The sequence below is a fragment of the Mauremys mutica genome, chromosome 2, assembly GCF_020497125.1.
Source record: "Mauremys mutica isolate MM-2020 ecotype Southern chromosome 2, ASM2049712v1, whole genome shotgun sequence".
In the NCBI taxonomy this organism is placed as follows: domain Eukaryota; kingdom Metazoa; phylum Chordata; order Testudines; family Geoemydidae; genus Mauremys; species Mauremys mutica.
The window spans coordinates 229,870,995-229,897,138 of NC_059073.1; the positions used below are offsets into that span (position 1 = coordinate 229,870,995).

Sequence of the window (26,144 nt, forward strand, 5' to 3'; positions counted from 1 at the left end):
GTGTATGTAGAGGAGCAAAGCAAAAGTGTGCTTGTTATTAATCAAGTCCTTATGCTATAATCATTCAGGGCTCCTGAACATTCCTGAAATTATCACTGGTAAGGCAAATATACCTTTTGCATATTGATTACTGGCTGAACTACTAAAATTTTAAACAACTCTCTGAACTACTTGAAACACATCTCAATATTATGTTCCATAAAATGTCAATCAAACAAAATCAAATTGTCACTAAAAAAAATAAATCAAACCTTCTATAAGTTTAATGGAATCAGTTTAGTTTATTTGGTCTCTTCAGACAGAAATTACTGCATAATGGATTATTGTTCAGTGAAATCTAAGTAAATCTGGCCAGCTGCATTTAGGATACTCCCTTTATTGTTTTCAATGTTCTTGCAAAACATTTCATGTGAGGTTAAGAAAAAACTTGTTTGTCTACTTAGAGTTAAATGTTGGTAATTTAATGCGGGAAAGTGTTAAGCTTCATACTAAATAAATAAGCCTTTTCATAGGTTACATATTTTAAATTAGGGGAACAAATCCAACAATATTCATTAGATTCACATGGTCAATTTTTACCCATTTACACTGAGGATTAAATAGCCTGATCAGTAAATGGTTATTAATTTTCCTTTTTTTATTTCATTTTTATACTCTTTGTCTTGCCTCTGACCCATCTGTAGGTAAGGAGATGAAGTAGTTAAGTACAATAAGTGGGCCATGCATGTATTGATACCTTAAATTTATAAATCAACTTTTATCTTAAAGGACCCTCAAATTGCTATACAAATTTTATGTGGTGTCACTTTACCCATCCCTCAGATTCAGTCTGATGTGGGGTTGCAAGTGGCTGCTGTTAATTAGTGCACTGTAACTGTAACACCCATAAGGTTAGGACAGGAAGTGAGAGGGAGCGCTATCTTCAACTGAAAGTGGAAGGAGAATTTCGGTTAGCAGAATGTAGTTACCAAAATTTGCATGTGATGCATCAAAAAAAATTTCCATTCCTGCATCAAACAAAATAATGGAGTAATGGTTCTTGGTTTATTGCAGAAATGTAGCAAACAAATGAAAAAAAAGGTTAAAGAAAAAGAAAAACCAGGAAATTAATTATTTTGTAAATGAGGGTAACATTTTTTTCTTTTCCGCAGGGTAGGATATTTTGAGGTTTGTAGCAACATATGGTATTTTTATTGGTCAAAGGTGATCATCTTTTCCCAGAGGAGGACATTTTTCAAGAGTGAGTGGCAAAAAGAGGAATTATGAAGTCTAGCTGAGGCTGGCTTTGTGCCATCTTCAGATCTTGTTTCTTAAGATGTACAAACATATAAAACAAAACCTGACACTACCATAAGGAAGATGATTTACAAGATGCTGATGAAAAACGTAAACCAAAATACTGGGGCATACACATTGCCAACGTAGTGTTATAAAGATGTCCATGGAGAAATGCCTCCACTTCTAAGCCAACTAAGCAGGAAAAATAAACAGGACAATATTTCTATGTCCTTTGTTTAGGAAAAAAAAAATCAAGTTTTCCAAAGGAAAATATAGCACCATCTTCTTCCCAATGTGTTTACATATTCTTGTAAGGCCCTACAGGAGTTCAGAAACAATCAGGATAAGTAAAAAACAAACAAACAAACAAAAAAACCCTGGTGCTGCTAGTTTCTCTTTTCTTCAGATATGAAAGGTGGAAAGATCTCCCTCCCTCTCCCCCCTTATTCTCCCTTGCTAACACTGGGACTGGATCCTGATTTCTGTGCAACTCCCATTCCTTATTGTTATTCTTAAAATGTGTACCTAGAGCTCAGCACTTCTTGAAAAGGGCTAAACTACAGCAAATTCAGCCTTTGGACTAATTAGATAGCAATTTCTTGTTACATTTTATGAAACTGTCCCCCATTCCTCCCTCCCGGAGCTTACCCTTTTATTTTTCAGAAGGAAGAACCAAGATAAATTAAATGTGTAAAGCTACCTGAACACCTGACTCCCTGAGCGATGAGCCCCCACATGAAATTGGCACAGTATTCACACCAGTGTGGACCTCGGAATGTGTAGACCTGTAATACAATAAAAAAAATGGGGTCATCAGGAGGCAGATGGTTTGACAGCTGGAACAAGTAAAAGAGATAAACAACAAAGGACTCAGTAGGAGTAAGTCTTCACCATACAGTACACACTTCTTTCCAAAGTCTGTATGAAATAAATCCTGGGAAAATAAATGTGCTTTGATCTTTATGTTCTCTTATCTCACAATAGGCCTATCATAACACAGAACTGGATACTGTATGGCATAGAAACAAATTACTTTTAAAACATTTTTTTTGCCAGTTGATGTGTTTCTTTTGTGTCACTATGATTCTATACCTACATTGAGTTCAGTGCAGATGCAGAAGTGGTAACTGGGTTTAGTCCACTATCAAAATGGACAAAAATAAAACAAATAATCCAAGGAGTTGAGGTGATTCTTTTTACTGGACTAGCTAAAATAAAATCAGAAAGCTTCAGAGATTCACCCACTCTGCAAAAGACCATTGGAAAGAGAGGGAGATATTTTCTTCCACTGAATTCTCTCTGCTGTCATGCTGTGGCCAAATTCTGCTTTCCAATATGCTTTCACAATGGTTATTGATTTCAGGGGGACTTGACTAGGGTACTGAGGACAAAATTTGACACCCCCCCATGCAGCTTCAAAGTTCTAATATTTTGAATATCGCATAGGTATTAGTACAATAGGATTATGGCATGGCTCCATCATGTGGGCATTTGCACCATTAAAAAAAAAATAAAGTTAAAGCCAAGGGAATCAAAAGGAGTAATTAACAATTTGTGTAGACATTCTAGGCAAAAGTTGGGCAATCATCTGTTTTTGCATGTCTGAATCAATTACAGACATAGGCAAACTACTCCCCCTACCAAACCACCTGAATAACTAATAGTCTCATTTTACTACAAACCCCACATCAGTACAATAAGGGGAAAATGACATGAAAAGAGCAGACAGAACACAGTTTCCTCAGCTGCCTTTTGCACAAAACACTTGCTTCACCAACAGCATTTTAAAAAATCTATAATGGGGGATCATTTAAAATATGGCTATCTAGTGCAAAATTAACACTGGCACCTTTCGAGCCCTTTGCAATTGGTCTGGGAGAGCGTGCACTTAATTTTCATTGAGCAGCATGGTAAATAGTCAAGTATAGTCCTGTGTAAATGTACACAGCATGGGCTAGATCTGCCCAGAGACTTTATTTAACAAAATATAAACTGTGCACACTGAGACTGCCAATGCTTCCTCTCTGTTGACTAATCCTTTCCTTTTTTTTTTTAAATCCCCTGGGTACTTTGCTGAAAGGTCACTACTGGCTGGGGAAAAAGTTTCTTATTTTAATTTTTAATAAAGTATATTTAGTTGGGGAAAGTGCAGTTATTGCCCTTTTCCAAATAAACGATACACAATTTTCAATCAAGCAGACAGCTTACTAATATCATGGCCTTGCTATGTCTACAGCATTATTGCATTTTGCATTAGTGTATTGCATCAAGAAATCACAGCTCATGCAATTCAAAGATTTGTCATGTTGTTATGAAATCAGAGCTCTCTGTCTGAAAATAATACCAAACAAAATTGCACAAAAATACAACATACGTTATAGATTTTACTAACTGTCTTGGCCAAATCAATCAGGGTGACCCAATTTTATAGGGACAGTCCTGATTTTTGGGTCTTTTTCTTATATAGGCTCCTATTACCCCCCACCCACATCCCGATTTTTCACATTCGCTCTCTGGTCACCCTAAAATCAATACCTTGTGTAACTAAAGGCTTCAATGGTATTGCACCATTTGCTCTCAAGTTCAGTGGTAACAGAACTTGATTTAGTTGAGAATTGGTCCTGCTTTGAGCAGGGGGTTGGATAGATGACCCCTGAGGTCCCTTCCAACCCTGATATTCTATGAACAGCTACAAACATATTCAAATATTTCCATCCATTTGTCTTGGAAAACATGTATTAATTAATAAACCAAACTAATGCTTCCCCCATTTTCCTGTTTCACTTTACTTTTTTCTGAAACGAGTTTGTATTAATTGATAACAACATTGCTTCCTTGGCAAAATGAAGTATTTTTAAATATCTTACTATCTTTCTAGCTTGATGATTAAAAACTACATTTTCACTTAGCATAGCTTGACAACAAATTACTCCTAATTATCCATGTAGTCAATAATTATGTAACTAATTGCAGTTGTAAAGCAATTGCTATTTAGCTTAAAGCAATGCTAATTTTTCCATCTCTTTTGGTACTAAAATGCTTAAACTGGAACATTTGACCAACTCAAATTACACTTCTGAAATGTATTAGCTCTCACTAAAACATATACAAATGGGAAACACTTATTTGTAGTAAGCCTTGCTGATATGTGTGTGTTTCTATCGCTTCTTGCTCAATTCAAAGGTTGTCTTACAGAGATCAGCTAACATGCATGTAAAGCTAGATCCCCAGCTGGTGCAAATAGCATAGCTTCACTGACACTGATTTACATCAGCTGAGAATCTTGTCCTTGGAGTTTTAGGCTTAAATTTTAAAATGTGGCCTCCAACATAATGTTGTGGGTACAAAATTGCAGACACAATTATCTATAACTGCAGTGCTACCAATCTTAGATATGTAACTATAATGTGTGGGTCTGCACTTACATTTAACTATGAGCGTGAAATTGTCTGAGGGATATCGCTAATCTTTAGAGTCTCGTATCTCTTGCTTCACAAAGTGTTACAAAAGCTAATCTTCTATGAAAGATGATTGTAAAAGGTTGTTCAGCATTATTAAAACTGCACCACAGTTTCTAGGCTATTTAAGGCCTGCTTGTTCACTTCACATAAAAGTATCATTTAACTGATCACACTGTAGAGCAGGGGTCGGCAACCTTTCAGAAGTGGTGTGCCGAGTCTTCATTTATTCACTCTAATTTAAGATTTTGCGTGCCAGTAATACATTTTAACGGTGTTAGAAGGTCTCTTTCTATAAGTCTATAATATATAACTAAACTATTGTTGTATGTAAAGTAAATAAGGTTTTTAAAATGTTTAAGAAGCTTCCTTTAAAATTAAATTAAAATCCAGAGCCCCCAGACCGGTGGCCAGGACCCGGGCAGTGTGAGTGCCACTGAAAATCAGCCTGTGTGCCGCCTTCGGCATGCGTGCCATAGGTTGCCTACCCCTGCTGTAGAGTATTTAGAAGTTGGTAGCTGATTATATCCTGGTCTTTTCTTGCACAAATGGGAAATGGTCATTATTATTTTCAGCGAGAGTTGCTGAGCACCCTCATCTACCATTGATTTTGATGCCCCAAAATTTCAGTTAAATTTATTTATTTAATGTTACTTTCATATCTCCATGTTTTGGCTGAAATTACATGAGAAAGGCTGGTCTTGCAGCATTTCTGGTCCAGCAGAAACAGAGAAACACTGCTATCTCACAAGTAAAAAGCGTGGTCTTTTGAGATTTCTAGATGAAATTTCAGGAAGTTTGGATAAGCATTAATGTAATTGAAGATACATATCTGAACTGTGTCTGCAGTTTGGCTGACCATTACTTTCAATGTCAATAAAAAAGAAGGGTCTGTATTTTTAAAAATAACACTTCAGCTCAGACTGACTCTTAAGGCTGATGCTGAAAGTAAAGGTCACAGTAAATGAGAGTTTTGCCTGAGAAACGACTGCAGAACTGATCCCGGAGTTATTTTATACTGTGCAAGGGTTCCGAGGCAGTCATAGTATTTTGAGATAGGATGATATTTTTGGTCTTGTACCCGTGTCCCTATGATCACACCACTATCTACTGAATTGGGCATAGGCTTCTTGAAGTTATCAAGATAACTTTCTGAGTCCCCCCGCCCCCTTTCAGATTTTTGGACTGTTGAGTTAGTGTTGAGCTGCTTGTGCTGGTGTCCTTGCAGACTCCCAACCTTTAAAAAGAAACAGTAAGGGTCAATTCTCGATGTTAGCTGAGGTTTCGGGGTCAATATCCCCTACTCACCCCAATAATGAAGGGGTCTGATGTACATTCTGGTAAACTTTTTTCTTGTCTTTTCCCACCACTATTTAGCTGTAGAATGCAGGGGACTCAATAGTATTAATATTGCATAAGTGCTCAAAATCCCATCCCTTTGCTCCAAACTTACGGTCCAGAGATATGAGTTGTCTGTGAGATAGTTCAATAAAATGTTAGTCTAAAAATGTGTTTTCCTGCTTATTCCCTTCTTTAGTTTCTTCTTTTCCCTTCTCCCACTGTCTGACTCACTCTATTCATCTCCATGCCATCTCCTTTCATTTTCCATATTTATATCTCCTTTCTTTGTGTTTTTCTTTCTCTCCAGTTCTTTCACTGAAAAGGAGTTTCTTCTTCATATTAATCTCTCTCTCACACACACACACATATTACATTTTGTCTTCATTAGTGATGCTCTTCTCTGTTTCCTTTACTTTCACCTCTCTACTACCATTGCTTCCATACTGTCTCTTTAATGTCCCTTCCATCTTTCTCTGAGAATCTGCATGTGTACAATGCTTTACACAGCCATTAATAGTTGCAATATCACTGTGAGGTAGGTATTCTCTCTATTTCACAGATGAGGAAAATAAGGCAGAAAAGTTAAGTGATTTCACCAAGGCCACTGAGTGAATCCATTAATAAAACAATACTACAGCAGCAAATGAAGAACTGCCTTGGGCAGACATGTGTGCTCTTCATATGAAATATGCAGAGCTGCTTTCAGATAATTTTTTGGTTATCTAACCTGGTTTTGAGGCTTTTTTCCTTTCGTATCAAAAGAGAAGAAGAGATTTTCAGACTTTCAGTTGAAAGCAGGAACACTTTACCTCAGCTCTGGGGCCTGAACTGAATCCCTTTGAAATCAATGGCAGAACTCCCATTGGCTTCAGTGGGAACAGAATTGAATCCATTAACAGTTTTGTTTTGGGACAATGAAAATGCCACTTCTCACAAAGGTGTAATTAAAAAAAAAGACTTATTAAAAAAACATTGAGTCTACATGCCATAATTAAAACCCTTACTGCTCACTAAATTTTATATGTTGCAATGAACACTGAGGTCACTTCTAAAGTTCTACAATAATAATGGGCCAAATTCTGTCCTGCATTGGGCCCTGATACAACAATAAACTGCATGCTGTTGTCTCGAGGCATCTCCTTTGGTCCCCATTGATGGTCCTGGGACTCTGTGCTGGCACAGGGTTCAACAAACATTACTATCAATGTAGAATCGGGCACGATACCACTTGAAATCTGTGGTAATGGGAAATGCAGAGGACTGTGTAGTGTAATAATAAGTGAGGGCAGAATCTGGTCCTTTGTTAATTTCTATTATAAAAAGTGAGATCTGTTTTGTAAAAGGTAACTCTAGAATATATGCCATTCCCCATTTGCTGTGACTTGACTAGCTCAGGCCATGTCTCAATCAGGGGCGGCTCCAGACCCCAGTACGCCAAGCGCGTGCTTGGGGCGGCATGCCGCGGGGGGCGCTCTGCCGGTCGCCGGGAGGGCAGCAGGCGGCTCTGGTGGACCTCCCGCTGGCGTGCCTGTGGAGGGTCCGGTGGAGCCGCGGGACCAGCGGACCCTCCGCAGGCACGCCTGCGGGAGGTCCACCGGAGCCGTGGGACCTGCGACCGGCAGAGCGCCCCCCGCGGCGTGCCGCCCTGCTTGGGGCGGTGAAATGTCTAGAGCCGCCCCTGGTCTCAATGGATAAAAAGTATGTTTTCTTCAGTTATGTTAGCTCAATTGAGTTAACTCCCTCCTGAGTCTATATCACAAGGAGCGGAAACATTTTAAAAGGTGCTAGCCTGTGTCTTTAGATTATGTCTATAGTGGAGCTGGAGGTATAATTTCCAGCTTGCGTAGACATAGGTGCACTAGCTTTGAACGAGCTAGTGTGCTAAATATAGCAGCATAGCCATGGTGATATGGGCAGCAAGATGGGCTAGTTGCTCAAATAAGTACCCAGGTTTCAGGGTAGGATTGCACTCCTGCCATTCATGCTGCTGCAGAGACACTTCAATTTTTAACATGCTAGCTTGATCAAAACTAGCATCCGTATGTCTACCCAAATTGGAAGTTACACCTCCAACTCCAGTGTAGCCTTGCCCTTAGACTTCGATTCTGCAAATATTTACGTACCTGCTTCACTTTACTACCATGAGTAGTGCTGTTGAAGTTCATGGGACTACTCAAGGTAGTGAAGTTAACCACTTGTATGAGTGTTTGCAGGATCAAGACCTTAATGAGAGTTAAGGGAACTTTCTAGTTACGTTAAACTAACTCAAATGAGCTAATACAATTGAAGAAAGCACCTTTTTGTCCATCAAGACCTGGCCTCAAGGACTTACTTTCTTTATTGATATACAAGTCCTCTCCACTCCCAGATGTGCCAGCTAATGAATCTACTCCATTTTTAATTTCAGTTTCTGAACACTAGTCTGATACAATGTAAACTGTTCAGCCATTTCCAAAAAATAGAGGATGTTTGCTGTCATAGTTTAGGACCAAAAAGAATGGTCATGGGAAGGACTTCAACAGTTTGCCCTAACACAGGGTTAGATTGTCTGCTTTTTACACTGCTCCACACTGGCATTACAAAGGTGCACTGCTCCAAGGCAAGTTCTGGAAGAGATTGTGCCTGCGATCCCTTGAGGAGCTGCAGGGAGCAAAGGAAGGATGTGCATGCTAAACCATCCTTCTGTATAGTGCAGCGAGCTCCCCACAGCAGGCCAGTTTTGCTGGCCTATGAGTAGGAGGGCAGGGTCTTGGTTCTAATTTTTCCCCAGCCTGTGCAGGGTCAATTGTGCCTCTCCGAAGCCACTAAGAAGGAGTGGTCCCCTTGCTCGTGCAGTTACTTTGATGGGGCAAAGACAGAAAGTCTGGTTTTGCGCTTTTCCACTCCCTCCACCACTATACATATACATATATCCACTAGCATCTGGCATGACCTTCCTCACAATATTATTCAAATACAAAGTGCACAACAGGCTGTAACTTTTATACCAACTCATATAGCGATTTAAAATTCAACATCGGTATTAAACATGCAAAACACATCCTAGATCCTTTTAGTTAATTATTTGGCTTGAACACCTTGAACTTTGGGAGATGAAGAGTCAAAATCAGAAAAGATGGATCCATATCAGTGTCTCAGGCGTGCCTTTTTAAAAGAGCACAATGTGGTCTAGATCTGGCTCTGAATTTTGTACCCATCTCCTTTTTTCGCTTGTTCCCTTTCTGCCAGTTTTACTTTGTTACACAATATTTCTAATCCGCTATACCAAATATGTAGCCTTTTTTTTTTAAAGACTCATCATCCCAAGAGGTTTAAATGTGCCAAGGTAAAGATTTTTTTAGTGTGCATTTATTGACAATAACACATGCCAAACATTCTGAGGGACTCTGTCATGAAATCCCTGTCCATATACAGCAAAATATATAGTACAATACATTTTAAGCGTTCAGTAAAATAAAAAAGGGCAAAACACCTCTTTGCATCTCTATGAAATAGCCCATTATATTTTACTTAGGTTCCACAGTCCCATATTAGTATTGTGTACATGTCTATGACAACTTAAGCTTCAAAAACCCTTCAACAATTTTCTCTTTTTTGTATTACTAAACTTTTTTATGAATGTGTCAATAGATTGAAAACTTAAAGTGGTTGACTGTTTAATTTAAATATTCCACTATTAGCACATTGTTCACAATTTTTTTAGCCACTATGTGCATCTTAGTATCATCCTATAGAAGACTGTAGATTTTTGAGTGGTGAGTAATATTTGTGTTGTTAAGTAAACGTAACACTTCAGAGTGACCTAGCTTTCTAGGTTACATTTTATTTTAAAAATGTTTCTTTCCTAAAATTCATATTTTGTAGGGCTGTTGATTAATTGCAGTTAATTCACGCAATTAACTCAAAAAATTAATTGAGATTTAAAAATTAATCATGATTAATTGCACTATTATATAATAGAATACCAATTGAAATTTATTAAATATTTTTGTATGTTTTCTACATTTTCAAATATATTGATTTCTGTTACAACACAGAATACAAAGTGTACAGTGCTCACTTTATATTATTATTTTTATTACAAATATTTGCACTGTAAAAATGATAAAATAAATTGTATTTTTCAAGTCACCTCATACAAGTACTGTAGTGCAATCTCTTTTTTGTGAAACCGTAACTTACAAATGTAGATTATTTTTGTTACATAACTGCACTCAGAAAACAACAGGGCCACCCAGAGGATTCAGGGGCCTGGGGTCTTTGGTGGCGGGGGGCTCCTGCCACGAACTGCCGCCGAAGACCCGGAACTTCGGCGGTGGGTCCTGGGGCGGAAGGACACCCCACCGCAGGTCTTCGGGGCACTTTGGTGGCGGGTCCCAGAGCGGAAGGAACCCCCGCTGCTGAATTGCCGCTGAAGACCCGGAGCGAGTGAAGGACCCCGCTTCAGGGCCCCCGAAAAACTCTCATGAGGGCCCCTGCGGGGCTCGGGGCAAATTACCCCACTTGCCCCCCTTCTGGGCAGCCCTGGAAAAAAATGTAAAACTTTAGAGCCTACAAGTCCACTCAGTCCTACTTCTTGTTCAGCTGATCGCTAAGATAAACAGGTTTGTTTACATTTATGGGAAATACTGGTGCCGGCTTCTTATTTACAATCTCACCTGAAAGTGAGAACAGGCATTTATAGGGTACTTTTGTAGCCGGTCTTGCAAGGTATTTACGTCCCAGATATGTTAAACATTCGTATACCCCTTCATGTGCCAGCCACCATTCCAGAGGATATGCTTCCATGCTGATGATGCTCATTAAAAAAAAATGCATTAATTAAATTTGTGACTGAACTCCTTGGGGGAGGATTGTATGTCTCCTGTTCGGTTTTACCTGCATTCTGCCATATATTTCATGTTATAGCAGTCTTGGATGATGACCCAGCACATGTTTGTTTTAAGAACCCTTTCATAACAGATTTGACAAAACACAAAGAAGGTACCAATGTGAGATTTCTAAAGATAGCTACAGCACCCAACCCAAGGTTTAAGAATCTGAAGAGCCATCCAAAATCTGAGAGGGACAAGGTGTGGAGCATGCTTTCAAAAGTCTTAAAAGAGCAACACTCAGATATGGAAATTACAGAACCCAAACCACCAAAAACCAAAATCAATGTTCTGCTGGTGGCATCTGATGAAAATGAGTATGCGTCGGTCTGTTCTGCTTTGGATCATTATCAAGCAGAACACATCATCAGCATGGACTCATGTCCTCTGGCATAGGTGCTGACTCCGTGGGGAAAAATTGGTGGGTGCTCAGCACCCACCAGCAGCTCCCCACCTGCGCCCTGGCCCAGCTCACCTCCGCCTCCTCCCCTGAGCATGCTGCGTGCCCGCTTCTTCCCCCTAGCTCCTAGCGCTTGTACCGCGAAACAGCTGTTCACGCGGCTGGGAGGGAGCGGGGAGGAGGGGGAAGGCGGTGTGATCGGGGAAGAGGCGGGGCTGGGGTGGGGATTTGGGGAAGGGGTTCAATGGGGCAGGGAGGGGGTGGAGTTCAGGCAGGGACTTTGGGGAAGGGATTGGAATGGGGGTGGGGCAGGGGCAGGGAAAGGGTGGAGTCAGGGCAGGACCGGGAGCACCTGCCCGCGCCAGAGAAAGTTGGTGCCTATGTCCTCTGCAATGGTGGTTGAAGCATGAAGGGACATCTTAATCTTTAACACGTGTGGCACGTAAATGTTTTGTGACGCCAGCTACAACAGTGCCATGCTAACGCCTGTTCTCACTTTCAGGTGACATTGTAAACCAGAAATGGGCAGCACCATCTCCTGCAAATTGTAACCAAACTTGTTTGTCTGAAGTAAGACTCAGAGGACTTGTAGGCTCTAAAGTTATACATTGTTTTATTTTTTAATGCAGTTTTTTTGTACATAATTCTACATTTGTAAGTTCAACTTTCATAATAAAGAGATTGCAGTATAATACTTGTATTAGGTGAATTGAAAAATATGATTTCTTTTGTTTTTTACAGTGTGAATATTTGTAATAAAAAATAGATATAAAGTGAGCACTGTACACTTTGTATTCTGTGTTGTAATTGAAATCAATATATTTGAAAATGTAGAAAACATAAAAAATATTTAAATAAATGTTATTCTATTATTAACAGCACAATTAATCACAATATTTTTTTAATTGCTTGACAGCCCTAATATTTTGTTTATAGGTTAAAATAATTATCTAAAATTTGTTTTCAAGCAACGCATTTAAATATTTTAAAATAATGTGATTTACCAGCTAAACTTGACTCTTTTCAAACAGAAAGTAATAAAAGATGTATAACAGCTAGATTGTGCAAAACCAGTGTTGCTGGGCACATTTCCAGTTATAAATCAAAGCCAAAACAAGGGGAATTTTGAAGAGGAAAGGAAAGAATGTATAGGTCAAAGTGGAAAAAAGTCCCAGTCATGAGAAAATATTTCTAGTTAACCTAAAACAGTTTTCATATTTAAATGATAATGAGGCTAAAACCAGAAAGCATAAAAGATTCTTTAATCAAGAAAAAAGGATAGAATATTTCTCCTATTTCTTTCAGTATTTAGCAGAGAGATAAATATTGACTTTTATGTGGGTGCTGGGTTAAGGAGGGGGAATGGCAAGGAGTATAAATGTTGAATATAAAGTTTTACTCATGAATACTGAATTATTGATGAATTCCAACCACAGCACAGACATTGAATTTCTTAAGGGAGACGCATAATAGATGAACAAAGAGAAAAGCATACTTGCTAAATAATTTTAATTAACATTAATTTCCCTTTTATTAAAAGGCCAGAAGTCAGCATGATAAAATACTATTTCTGATAATGAGTCAAATTATTCTGACAATGATCTAGATTATCATCCCCAGGGAGCATTAAGAAAATAGAGGAATTAAGGGAGTATAATGCATGTCTCTTCTCTTGTTTATCTCCTTTTCATTCCCCTCAGACACTTTGTATCCACTCCCAATTACCAGCAAACCACTTTTTGACAGCTCTGACCATGATAACTGGGGATTGGCACACTCTGGAACTAACTCAGTCCTTCTGGCAAAAGATGTTAGAGCAAGATGACTGGGAGCTTAGTTTCAAAGACTGAGTCTCTTCCCCAGCGCACACAGCATTCCAGATGCTGTGATTGAAAAAAGAATCTGATTTTGGATCTATAAGCCAGCAACAAGACAATCTGTTTAAGCATCCCTGAGTTTGTATAGCTATGCGTTTTAGTTTGACAAGCAAGCACAAGCCTATATCCAATAGCTCCAAGAGCATTTCCTTGGCATACGGTGCATGAACAAAAGATATCAGACAATACCACCACAGCACTTTGTTTTATTGTTAGTAGGTACTGGGGCTTTCATAACTTTGTGCAAACAGAAATAGCACAAATGTGTATTGTTAAAATGGCACTTACACCCCACTATAAAAATCTAGATTTTCAGAAGTGAGATTTTTATTATCAAAACTGACACATTTTAAGATTAAGATGACCAATCTGAAGTATCATTTCCATGAAACAAATAAAATACATCTGGGTCTAAGGAGCTCAAATATCAATCTGTAATTTGGCAGGATCCAGTAGGTTCTTGACTTTGCTTGTGCTCTGAGAGAGAGATTGTTACTCACATTAAATAGCCCTGTCAGCATGTGTTAAGAATTATACAACCAATGGATCTTAACACAGGAAGAAAACTACTTTCTGAAATACTCCTCTTGGATGTGGCATAAAGAGTTACAAGGAAATATATAATCTCAGTGCAAAACTTTACACAGGGAAAAAACCAAATCTTTAAACCAGAAGCATTCCAAAGCTGTTCTTACCTTAAAATTGTGTGCTTTTTCATAGTTGAAATGGTTGTCGTTTTGAGTTAAAGCTGCTCTTCTGACCAAAGAGGTGATCTGTGAATAGGCAAAGAGTTTCAGAGGTTGCCATAATAGTGCCCCCTTTACTCCTGCCTTCACCCCCAATGCCACTGCCAGCAGCTCTTGACGTTTCCTTCCCCGCTTAGACTTGTGAACAACAGCACAATTTTTCTCATTTTCAAGCCACAGATCCTCAGAGAACATAGTGCTTGGATCCCAGATCTTTTCCCTGTCTTCCTCTGAGGCTGGGAGGCTTACTGTACTCAGGTTTGTCCAACTGCTTCTAATGTTAGACAGCAGATTTGAAGCAGCTGCAGCCCATTCTGCAGAGACCTCTGGCATGTGACTTGAATGGGCTGTCTTGTGTGATGGAAGGAGCTTCTGCATCTGAATAAGTAACGGCCTGTTTTGTGCTATTTCTTAAGGCAGACGTGTGCCTGAAACAATAGTCAGAATTCATGTACTGAACAAAACTCCCCCTCCCCCGCAGCAATGGTATCCAGCGAGACACTGAAGAAATACAGGCAGGGAGACAGCTTTACGGCCTCATGCCACAACAAATTTCAGAGGAAAGATCACTTCTAGTTGGTAGCATGTTTGAAAAAAAAAAAAAAGGCTCTGATGCTGCATCCAATTACACTCAGACCTGGAGACTTATGAGCCATTCTGGTCTGAACACCAATGGATTAAACCCTTTAAACCCTGATGATTGTTTAATCTTGCAGGGCTAAAATCTCTTCTTTTTCATATCCTGTGCAAGTGAAAAACCCAGTAGCACTCCAAAGATTAATAGCATTTCTGTGACATGCATTTTGTTGGGGTCCACTTAGCAGTGAGCAATTAGATCACATTCAGTAAAATTTGGAAACTAAGCCCCCAGCCATTCAATCTGATCACACGGGGAGACCCTTAGCCCGTGCAGAGGCCCATGGAAGACAATGGAGCTCTGCAGAGATGCAAGGGGTGCATCCTGCACAGATCGGATGGCAGGTCTGGGGCCTAAGTGGCACCAGTCCAGCTGTTCCCCCACTCTAGTTTCTGTAGTATATATGTTTGGGAGAAAGGATAACGTGGTTAAAGCCCAGTACAGGGAATCTAATCCCATCTCTGCCACAGCCTTCTGAATGACCTTGGGCAGGTCACAATCTTTTCATTTTTGTTTCTCTATCAGTACAATGAGGATAATAGTTACCCACCTCACAGGGATATTGTGAGGCTTCATTCTCTAGTGTCTGTAATGTGCTTGACATGCTCAGAGGGAAGATACTACAGGGGTGGACAATATTACCGGGAGAGTTGCTTCTGAAACTGACCAGTAATAGCCCTGCCACCCTTTGTTTCTGCCTATATGCCCAAAGACAAAAGCAAATTAAATGATCTAAACAGACTTAACTTTTGTTAATTTGTGAAGTCGTTTCTTCCTTTGGCTCTACCCACATCCCAATCCCTTAGACATCCTAGGGGGTTCATCTAATTTACTGACTTAAAACAATACCACCACATAGTTTACATGCTCTCAGTAAAAATTATGCTCTCCTGGTATGAAAGCCCGCAGGGACAGATGGCCAACCATCAGTAAGATCAGGCTGTGTAATTTCATATAGTGCCCTACTTAGGGCATTTAACAAGTTCTGTAACCTGCAAAATCAGCTTTTCAAATGTGACATGACGTAGTTGTTTCTGTCCTGAATGTACTCCTCTTCCCTTTCTTTTCCACGTAATTGGCAGCATAAACTCTCTCTCTCTTTCTCTCCCCTATCAGATTTAGAAGCCTTGGTAGTTAGTTACTGTTTCCACAGAGGCTCCTCTTGCTAAATAAGCAGTTGCCACTCTCACCCTCTTTTCCAACTGAAAGCACAACTGAGTGGCACTGTTAACTGATCAGCAGGGAGTTCTAAACATGCTGCATTGACATTGCTCAGCCCTGAGGTGTTGTCTGGTGCTATTCTGTGCATCCTTCAATTAATACATCCTGTTCACTGCCAGATCAGAAATCAGAGCTTTGAGCCCCAAAAAATCTTCTCCAGTGGATTGGCTCTTAATCAGACATTTAGTGTTTTAGGACAGGACGTACAATTTGATGCATGTATCTAGCCCCAGCAGACATTAGGGGCTTAGATCCAGAGGAATGTTATACCTGTCCCAAATATCTTCAGCATCTACTTCAGGGAATCATGTTAACACTCATTTAAGATCTGTTCTTGCTCCCATTCAATGAGGATAACAGTGATCTCCTCAGAGGGATAGATTTCAATGGGAGCAGGATAAGGCCCTTAGGAAAGAAAGCTTAGGGCATCAACACATCACTTTAAGGCTTTTGTCCTAAACATCAGCATGTTATATTTCAGCACTTCAGCTTCAAATAAGTTTAAATTTATGTGTTACATTGACAGAGAAAATCGTAATCCAGTAACTAACTTTGGACATTTTTTTTTAAAACACTTACGTAGCTATGAACCCTCAACGTAAACATGAAATAGTTCCTCTCTGATATCCAGCATGACTGAATCAAGGTCAGAGAGGTCAGCTTCCTCATAATACTTTAGCATTTGCATTGATGCCACTGGACTGATAAAAATCCCATTATATAAGCTATATTTTTACATAACATTGTGGATGTGACACTCAAACTACAGGATTATGATGATATAGTGTATATCTTAAAATATCTACATATTAGAAAACATTACTTTTAAAATATTACATGTCATCTTAAGGACAGACATAGTACCTAATGGAAATACGGGCATTTCTCATAGGATTGTTTAAACTAATTGACTTAAAGAAGGAGAACCAAGATAACCCAGTTCATGTGTATGTCTAGGGCAGATCAGTATTTGTTGTTTATTGTATTTGAAATCGTATTCATCCACTAGGTTGCTTTATCACCATGCTGATGCCTTTGTCAAGTATTTGTTTAATAGGATTCACTACAAACACAGGATGTATAACAGGCAGGTGCACAGTAAATGCATTCTCTTAACAGGCTTGATCATATGAAGCCACACTAGATTCAATATCTAACAAAGGATGCTGAAAACTGATGTGATTCAGGGCACAATACTATGAGACACAAATTTCCCCCTCCCCCCTGTTTAAAGGACAAATAGCAGCAAAATCAAACAAGTTGAACTGTTCTCAAAGTAATGAACCTTGATGCTCCGTTCCTTCCCCATGCCCCAATGCAGTCCAAGAGTTCAAAAGCAATTCATTTTATTCATTCCCCCCCTCCCTTTCTTTTTAAAAGATCTATTGTACAGGACATTGTGTCAACTAACTTAAAGAATATTTCTTGCTAAGGCTAACATACCTCTGGCTAACATGGAGGCTCCTGATGGCTGAAAATATGTTGCTAGTTTTAACAAAATATTTACATTGATAACAATCGAAAACCAAATGTAAGATGTAGAGAGGATCAGGGGATCTCCATGAAATGTAGGATTTTAGCTGCTTAGTCGCTCAGTAAGCCATGTGCATTGTACAGTAAGTTGGGCATTTACAGTACAGTAAATATCACTAAACCAGAATTAGATAGTAAGGGAAGGGAAAGCATTGTTTAGCTGTGGCAGCATTTTCAGCATGTCTTTTTAGAATGAGATTATTGAATGATTTGAATTGAATCCTCCACAAAACATGACTAACTTTGTTTGCTAACAAAAGGACTTGGGGGTTAAGAAAGAATAAATATTTATAGAAAAATCTTCAGTTTGTTGTTGTTGTTGCATAAATTCAATTTTAGCTGTGTGTGCAGCTCTCAAGAGTTGCTAAAAGTAAAGGCCAGGCTGTGGCTCATCCTGCATGCCTGTGCAGGGGAATAAAGGAGCAAAAAATGCCTTGCTGTCCCCCTGCACCAGATAGCCATACTGTGGGTAGATGCATGGGAGGGAGAACAGCCCCCATGGGTCTGCTGCATCTCCCTCTACAGCCCCCATGCAAGTTGATGGGATGGACAAGCAGGGGTGGGTAAGTGGGAGAGCCCTGGCACCACCCCCTAATCTGCTGAGGGGTATATTTTGGTTCAGCTATAAGGCTGGTGCAGGCCTTGGAGGAAGAGATGAACCAGAAGGCAGATCATGCCTCTCTGAGTCACAATCTGTTTTTCTGGGCCGCTCCTGGGGCAGCACAACCACTTCTTGCTCCATGCCCAGGTATTGTGGCAAATCCACAACTGAGCCCTTAAAAAACAAAGTGCTGCCTGTTTCCTCACTGGTGTGATATGCTCCACAGTACACAGAATGGTACATTCTGCCTGAGTCAAAAAGACAATGTGGAGATGACACACACTGTGTTAATCTTGCAAACTGCATTGACTTTTTTTTTCTAATTTCCTCCTTAAAGAGTTCTGCCTGTGACACTCAGAGCAGCCATCTCAAAAGAAGCATGGATGCAACAGCATTCCAAGTGAATTGTTAATAAGCCACCAGTCACAAAGGAGCCCAGGGAAATGGTCGTGAGGGCTACTGAACTAAAGGCTGTGTTTAAATATTAAATCAGTACGTTGATCCTACTGCAAAAGAGAATGGAAGGAGAAAGTTAAAAAGAGGCTTCTGTGTTGTTACAAGCTCTCCATGAGAAACAATGGTAGACACTGAGCCAGGGGCGGCTCTATGTTTTTTGCCCGCCCAAGCATGGCAGTCTGGCAGCCTTCAGTGGCGTTTCTGTGGGAGGTCCGCCGGTCACGTGGATTTGGCGGCGGTTCTGCGGGTGATCTAATGGTCCTGCGCATTCGGCGTACCCACTGCCGAATTGCCGCCGAAGCCACGGGAACGGCGTACCTCCCGCAGAAACGCTGCCGAAAGCTTCCTGAATGCCGCCCACACGACGACCGGCATGCTGCTCCCCTACCCCCCCCGGCTTGCTGCCTCAGGTATGCGCTTGCTGCACTGATGCCTGGAGCCACCCCTGCATTGAGCATTACATGATGTACATGGTGGGGTGCTTCAGGGCCTGGTCCAGCAATCTTCTTAATAATATAAGAAACTGTTCCTCTCACTGAGGGTCACCAGGACTACTTGTGTGAGTAGGGATTACTCGTGTGAGTGAAGCTTTGCAGGACTGAGCTCCAAGTTAGGAAAGCAGAGCAGAGGATAGGGAACTTTGCTGCTTTTTTAAATCAAAGCAGAACATACTTTTCCAATATTTTTGATGGAAGTTTCCATCAGAAGGGAAATAATTTATCTGCACATCAGCTAATCCAGTGCTGTGAGAGGAGCACAAAACAATATTGAGGAAATAACTATGTAGTCAAATATTGTGGCACTGAGAACACTGATCAGCTGATGCTCTCACTTATGGTCCTTATTATTATTATTATTGTTGTTTTTTAAAGCAAAACTCCTCCTGAAATCAGTAAAAATTTTGCCCGAATGCAAGATGCTCTGAGCTCCTCCAGGCTGTAAGCTCCCCCTTTAAAGGATGTAATGTTGTAGCTGATCCATACACATAACTATCTTTCAGGTCAACAGGAGCTCCATGAGCTGCACATTTGCAAATTCTAGCCTTGTGTAAGAATTGTAGGAATGGGACTTTAGGTTCTTCAACGTATTAAGATACTTTTTTGGGCCTGAGCGACCAGCCAAAAATTTGGGATCTTGCAGGCTGTTCCAGTTAGGAGCAGAAATTTACGATGGAGTCAGGTACCAGGGATGCAATCTTGTTGTTTACAAGGAATGTACAAAGTCCTGTTCCCCTGAACACGGGAAGATCAAAACTACAGGAGACAGTTCATCTGCTTACAACCCCAAGCCTCTTTCAGACAGCACCACACTATGCATATCCAGGCTGTGTGTGTAGCACCCTTTTCTGTTTATGTGCTGTCTGCTTCTTCCCCTCTCTCTTTCTTTTTAACACCCCCACACACATATCTTACCCACATAGCTCTAATTCAAGACTTGCATTTTTATTTTTTAGTTGGGGACCACTATAAAGGAGTTTACCTGTTGAATTTGGATTTTTTTCAAAAAGGTTCCCTCCCCATGTCATGAATCAGAGGAACTATCAATAATATATACTGAGTGCACAAAGCAGCAGACTAGGGCTGTGCCTTTTCCCCCAATCCACCTAAGTCAATCCCTCTGCACTACTTTTCTCTGATGGCACAAGGAAAGAGAAGACTGGCTGTATCCCCCTGCTGAGGATTCCCAGGGCCGAGCGGAGTCCTCAACAGCAGTAGAGCCAGCAAGGTGGGCTTCTATGCCACGCTGCACTCCAGGGCATACTAGAGGGCATGATGGTGCATTCTAGTTATGATGGGCTTGTGAAGGGTCCCTTGGGGATTGTTGCAAGCCAGTGCCAGTTACAGCAGCCCCCTGGCTACTCTAACATGTATCAGGGCAAAGCAGAGATTCACAGAGTGCCTCCCCCTGCTTCCATGAGCATAATCTCAGCAAACCAGAGACACTACCATTAATTTCCATCGCCATCCTACTACTTATTTGATGTCAATGGAAATTTTGCATGCAAGAGGAATGCAGCTGCTTCAGCTGCAGTAAACATACTCCAAGAATTTAATCAAAATCTTTCCACACCTCCTGAATGTACAAATTAGTGTGACAGTGATCGATTTCCATTTATATTCACTTCCCCTCTGACAGTACTCAATCCCATCCCTATATTTGTACTGATACAGCTATAGATACAGACCACACTTTAGCTATTGCAAAACAGACCACACTTTACCTCCTGCAACTCCCAAATGAAAGACATACTCTTTATTAGAAAATTTGAATTAAGATTATTTTAATACAGCCTAATCACATTTCTCTTAATATAGTCAGATTGTTTTTCTCAAAACAATGTAGTGAAGAAAACTATGATAGCTAAAGATGAAATGTTGTGGATTCAGGAGGAGACTAGAACGACCATTACTAAAAATAATATGTGCTGTAAGCTTCTTATGGAGTATTAATGTAATACACAAATTTTGGAACAACTACTGGTGGGTACATTCTTAAGTGTGTGTGATCACATACACATCTCCAATGAAAAATAATGGGCACTGGAATGCTAGAACTCTTTATGCTGCTATATAAATGTGTTGCTTACTGTTTTAAGATAAATATTTTATAACAACTATTATACTCCAGTAAGAGTCTATTATAGTATTTTCATTTCTAAGGCTTTTTTTAAATAAACCATTGTTTAGTTCTTACAAACATTACATTAAAGTCTGTATTCAGCACTTTGAAGGTGTGATGTGCCATGTGTTAAATATTAATTAATCCAAAGAAGATTTCAGTACAGTATTTTCTAATCTAGATTGGTGACACAAGCAAAATTCTCATTATAAATCTTATTATTTATATTATGGTCGTGCCCACAATTTACTAGGTACTGCCCACATATACATGAAGACATGGTCCCTGTCATAATCTAAGAGGAAAAGGTACAAGACAGGAGTAAAACACAATCATTAATATATATGAATGTTTTTCAAAGAAAATAAATATTATCGAGCCCCACATGCCCCTCCAACTAGCCAATCCAAGTTTTGAAGACGGATCTGAAGGAGGAGAGTATATAAAGTATTACTATGCTCTCCTTTAGTAGCCCTGAAAAGTCACAAGATTAACATGGTAACAGCAGGTCTAGCCTATTTATTCCTGTTGTCTCAACTTCCTTTCCTCCCACTCTCTCTTTTATCCTCTCCAATCCAGCTCCAACCTTGTCAAGGTTACTAATGACCTGGCCAAGCTGATGGCCTGTTCTTCGTACTTAGTGTTTATTACCTGCTACCTTAACAGTGTGAATCACTCCTCCTCCCCGGGCTTCTGTGAGTTTCTGCTTTTCTCCTACCTCATGGGCTGCTCCTTCAGCATCTCCTTTCGTGGGCCTAGATCCCGTCCCCTGTGTCAGTATCCCTCAGGGTTCTGTCCTCAGCAGGGGTGGCTCCAGGCACCAGCACGCCAAGCGCGTGCCTGGGGCGGCAAGCCATGGGGGGCACTCTGCTGGTTGTTGCAAGGGCAGCAGGCAGGTTGCCTTCAGCGGCATGCCTGCAGAGGGTCCGCTGGTCCCGCGGCTTCGGCGGCCCTCCTGCAGGCTGCTGCCGAATCCGCGGGACCAGGGACCTCCTGCAGGCAAGCCACCGAAGGCAGCCTACCTGCCGTGCTTGGGGCAGCAAAATACCTAGAGTTGCCCCTGGTCCTCAGTCCCCTCTCCTGGCCTTTCTATACGGTTCCCTTGGCAACCCAATCTGCTTCCAGGGTTTCAGCTACCACTTTGATGTTCAGAACACCCAAATCTATCTTTCTGTGCTCAATCTGTCTCCTTCACCTCCCAAACATCTCAGTCTCACATCTGACTGTCTCTGACACCTCCAATTCAATATATCCAAAAATAAACCTCCCATCTTTCCTCCCAAGTCCTGGAGGGGGACTTTGAAGCAATTTTAATAGAAGACTTTACCTTTGGGATCCCAGGTCATTTGAAATTGGGACTTTCTCACTAAATTTGTATCTGCACTCCCTCCTGCTCTCTATAGGGGCTCATAGCACATATTATTATGATTGAACTGTTATCCCGTGTACTGCATCTGACTGAGTCAGACTGTAACCTCTTTGGGACAGGCACATTTTAAATTAGTGCATCTGTAAAGCAGTGTACAATTATTGCAGCTATAAATAATAAAAGTACCAGTGATAATTATTTCTGTAGTTTAACCAGAATCCAGATACAGTAGTTAACCCAAATTTTGCCAAAAGTCCTAGATGATCCTGTTATCCTATTGGCAACGTTCTCTAGAGGTGCCAAAGCTGTGACAGTATTTTCTTTAAATAACAGACATTTAGTATCTCTCTATACATCTTTTACAGTAAATTAAGTAAGTGCTTCTGTATTTTATAAGCTTGGGCTAAATATGGAGGGAGGGATAGCTCAGTGGTTTGAGCATTGGCCTGCTAAACCCAGGGTTGTGAGCTCAATCCTTGAGGGGACCATTTAGGGATCTGGGGCAAAAATCTCTCTGGGGATTGGTCCTGCTTTGAGCAGGGGGTTGGACTAGCTGAGGTCCCTTCCAACACTGATAGTCTATTAGTAATCACAGCTGCTAATGTCTTTGATTTGAAGAACCCATGTAACTGAGGGACAGATCCTGTAAGGTGCTGATAGTCCTCAATTCCCACTGAGCTAAATCACAGATCAGGCTCTGAATTACATCATTTCAGATCTATGATATCATGAGATATTTGAATAGAGCTGAACTCAGCCAGCCAGAACATTAAAACAAGGGAGTTCAATAATAAACTCCAGTGTATATAGCTAACATGTCTGCTCAATGGACATAGGGACTGGATGTTTAACCTCATATCTCACCACATGTCCAAGAGTGCATATGGCGCCATAAACACACCAAGTCATGCATTATTGCTTATGGGATAATTCTCATTTCTCTGTCTCAAGGGTCACAATGCCCTAGAGCAGGTGTGGCCAACATGTGGCTCTGGAGCCACATGCAGCTCTTCAGAAGTTAATATGCAGCTCCTTGTATAGGCACCGACTCCAGGGCTGGAGTTACAGGTGCCAACTTTCCAGTGTGCCAGGGGGTGCTCACTGCTCAACCCCTGGCTCTGCCCCCACTCCACTCCACCCCTTCCCACTCCCTCCCCTGAGCCTGCTATGCCCCCGCTCCTCCTCCGAGCCTCCTGCATGCAACGAAACAGCTGATTGGGAGGGAGGGGGAGGTGCTGATTGGCGGGGCTGCTGGTGGGTGGCAGGGAGCTGATTGGACGCTGCTGACATATTACTGTGGCTCTTTGGCAATGTACATTGGTAAATTCTGGCTCCTTCTCAGGCTCAGGTTGGCCACCCCTGCCCTAGAGGTAGGCGTTATCGGACAGTAACACATGGCTTGTAATCATCTGTTGGCTGTGGCATAGACAGTGAAATTTAAAATGTAAATTTCCATAGCTGAAGAAAAACTTTTGTTTATTTCACTTTCTTGTCATAGCAGTTCTAATACTGTACTGTGATGGAGGGAATAATCTTCCTTCGGGATGAGACTAAATCAATATTGCAGCCTAATTCTGTAGGCTTGTTTTGAACAGTATGTGCCAAAGTCAGTGCTGCTGTTCGTGCTGAGAACCAAAAATCCAGTCTTTGTGGGTTTATGACAAAATGAGGAGGAGGATAGTTTTCAGAGAAGTTTCCCAGAAATCACATAGCCAGACAAAAATAGCCATGAAGTTCTGAGCCACTAACCACTCATCAGAGTCTGCTGACCTCTGAAAGGACTGCATAAGTAACTTTGGCAGAGCTGCCTGAATGGAAAGCCTGTTGGGGCATTCTCTGGAACTAACAGCAAATATTGCCATGAGTTTTCCCCTAGAGCAAGGTGAGTGAACTTGAAGGTCACAAATTGAAGAAAAGATTGATATAAAGTGAAATAGCATAAATAACTTGCTGAGACTATATGATTTGGCAATCTATAAAACATAGTTTATCAGGAGAAGATTCTTACAGGTCTTATCCCTTATGGTCCTCGCTGGGAGCTGAGAATGATTAGTGCCTTGCAGCATTCAGTGCTATGTGATTTTGTTTTCAGCTTTTGCTATTTTCAGGCTGTGCATTAGAGACAAAAAAAGTCAGCCTTATTCTTGTAAACACTTACACCCAGCCTACATAGATTGTGGGGTCACCATATAATACCAAGGGTGTGAACTAGAAATCTGTTTATATATTTTCCATCATGTTATCCATTTCTATTCTGTTTTGCTGCTCACATTTTTTCCACAAAGTCTTGTGACTTTTTCTTGTAATAAAATTACAAACTATGCAGCCAAGTACATGGTGACATCAACTACACATACAAATTAGGAGATGAAGTGGACAATTAGTGGAGAGCAGAACATGATGCATCAGAGACACAGAGAACACAGCTGAAAGGAGTATTGTCATCAAAAGCAATTTAACAAAACTTAACCGTTACACTTGACAAAACAAATAGCTTCAGATTACTACAGTCATGTCTCTAGAGAAAGGGAGAGGAGGTTCGTTTTGCTGCAGAATTGTGTGTTTTATGATATGATCACAACCTGCTGTTTCAGCATCTTTCTGTGGCCTGGAAACAAGGGGAGGGCCATGGGAAACTGTTTTGCCTATGTGTAATTTTAAGTCTGTTGTAGAGAAGACAGGCAGATGTAAAGCCAAGGGTTGCACTATTATTCTGGGCCTATTCCTGTGCCTATCAGCTTCTGCAGCTGTGGTTGTCATGTGGCCTGCCTGCATTCTGCATCTATAGACACTATTCTGTGTCCAAAGATGGATCCCACTGCGGTGGCTGCATATGGTGTTTGTAGCTTTCTATCTGTGGAATCAGACTCAACCCAACCAGGCTTCACTGAATGTTTTCCCTGTGTCTGTGTTAAGGAGCAGACTCCTCCCTAGATGACTGTTAACCAAGGAGATGCAAGGCTTCATGCTGTATCTCTCGCAGATGGCTTAAAACTGGAATTCAGCCTGGGAGACATGACAAGAGGGACCATATTAGGTAAAAGCTGTCTCCCATTTAGCAATCTGGCTTTAGGGAAAAGAGGGTAGATGCTGCACTCCACTACTCCACAAGGTATATATTTTTTATTTTTAATAAAAATGAACCGAGTCCCATAGATTCCTCCCCTCCTCCTGGCGGTATATAAGGAGGTTACTAAAGCCCAGATTTGTATTACCGCCTATTCTCTATATGGACCCAGAACAAGGAGGGTAAAAGTTAGTCATAAGATTAGGGCTGCTTACGGGGAAGAAGGCCTCACTCACCTGATCTGAAGAGCTACTTAGGGAATGGGCGACTCCATCCTATGTAACATGTGCATTCGCTTCCTCTCCCTCCACCCCATTATGCACAAAGCCCAACTCCCCAGGACAGGCGAGCCTGAGATGCAGCCTATTTATGTAGCCCTCTGAGGCTTCTGCACCTCTAGAATGTCTGATCAGAAGCTGTCCCTGGATCAGGTTCTCTGTTCCCATAGTCAGCCAAGGGCACTACACTATGCTGCAGATGCAACATCAAAATCATGATTCATTGCACTGTATAGCACAGCTTGCTATAGAATACGCAGAATGTTTGACAGTGTCTATTTTGAACTATTATAAAGTACTGACTGCCAGTGCCCCTTTTCTGTCCCTTCATAAGAAATGATGTGTAATATTTGCTTTGTTCATTGCTTGCGGCTCCCTCTCCTGCCCTTTTT

At 40.9% G+C, this 26,144-nt stretch overlaps 1 protein-coding gene across 2 annotated transcripts in view; it reads right to left on the reverse strand.

Annotated features, from left to right (window-relative positions):
* Positions 1-26,144, reverse strand: part of CHN2 (chimerin 2) — a 204,407-nt gene that overhangs the window by 23,830 nt on the left and 154,433 nt on the right. For both annotated transcript variants that reach the window (XM_045008140.1, XM_045008141.1), the window contains 2 exons: positions 13,921-13,998; positions 1,979-2,063 (listed from right to left, as the gene is read on the reverse strand). In XM_045008140.1, the coding sequence (XP_044864075.1) occupies positions 1,979-2,063; positions 13,921-13,998 (163 nt within the window). The remainder of the gene's footprint in view (positions 1-1,978; positions 2,064-13,920; positions 13,999-26,144) is intronic.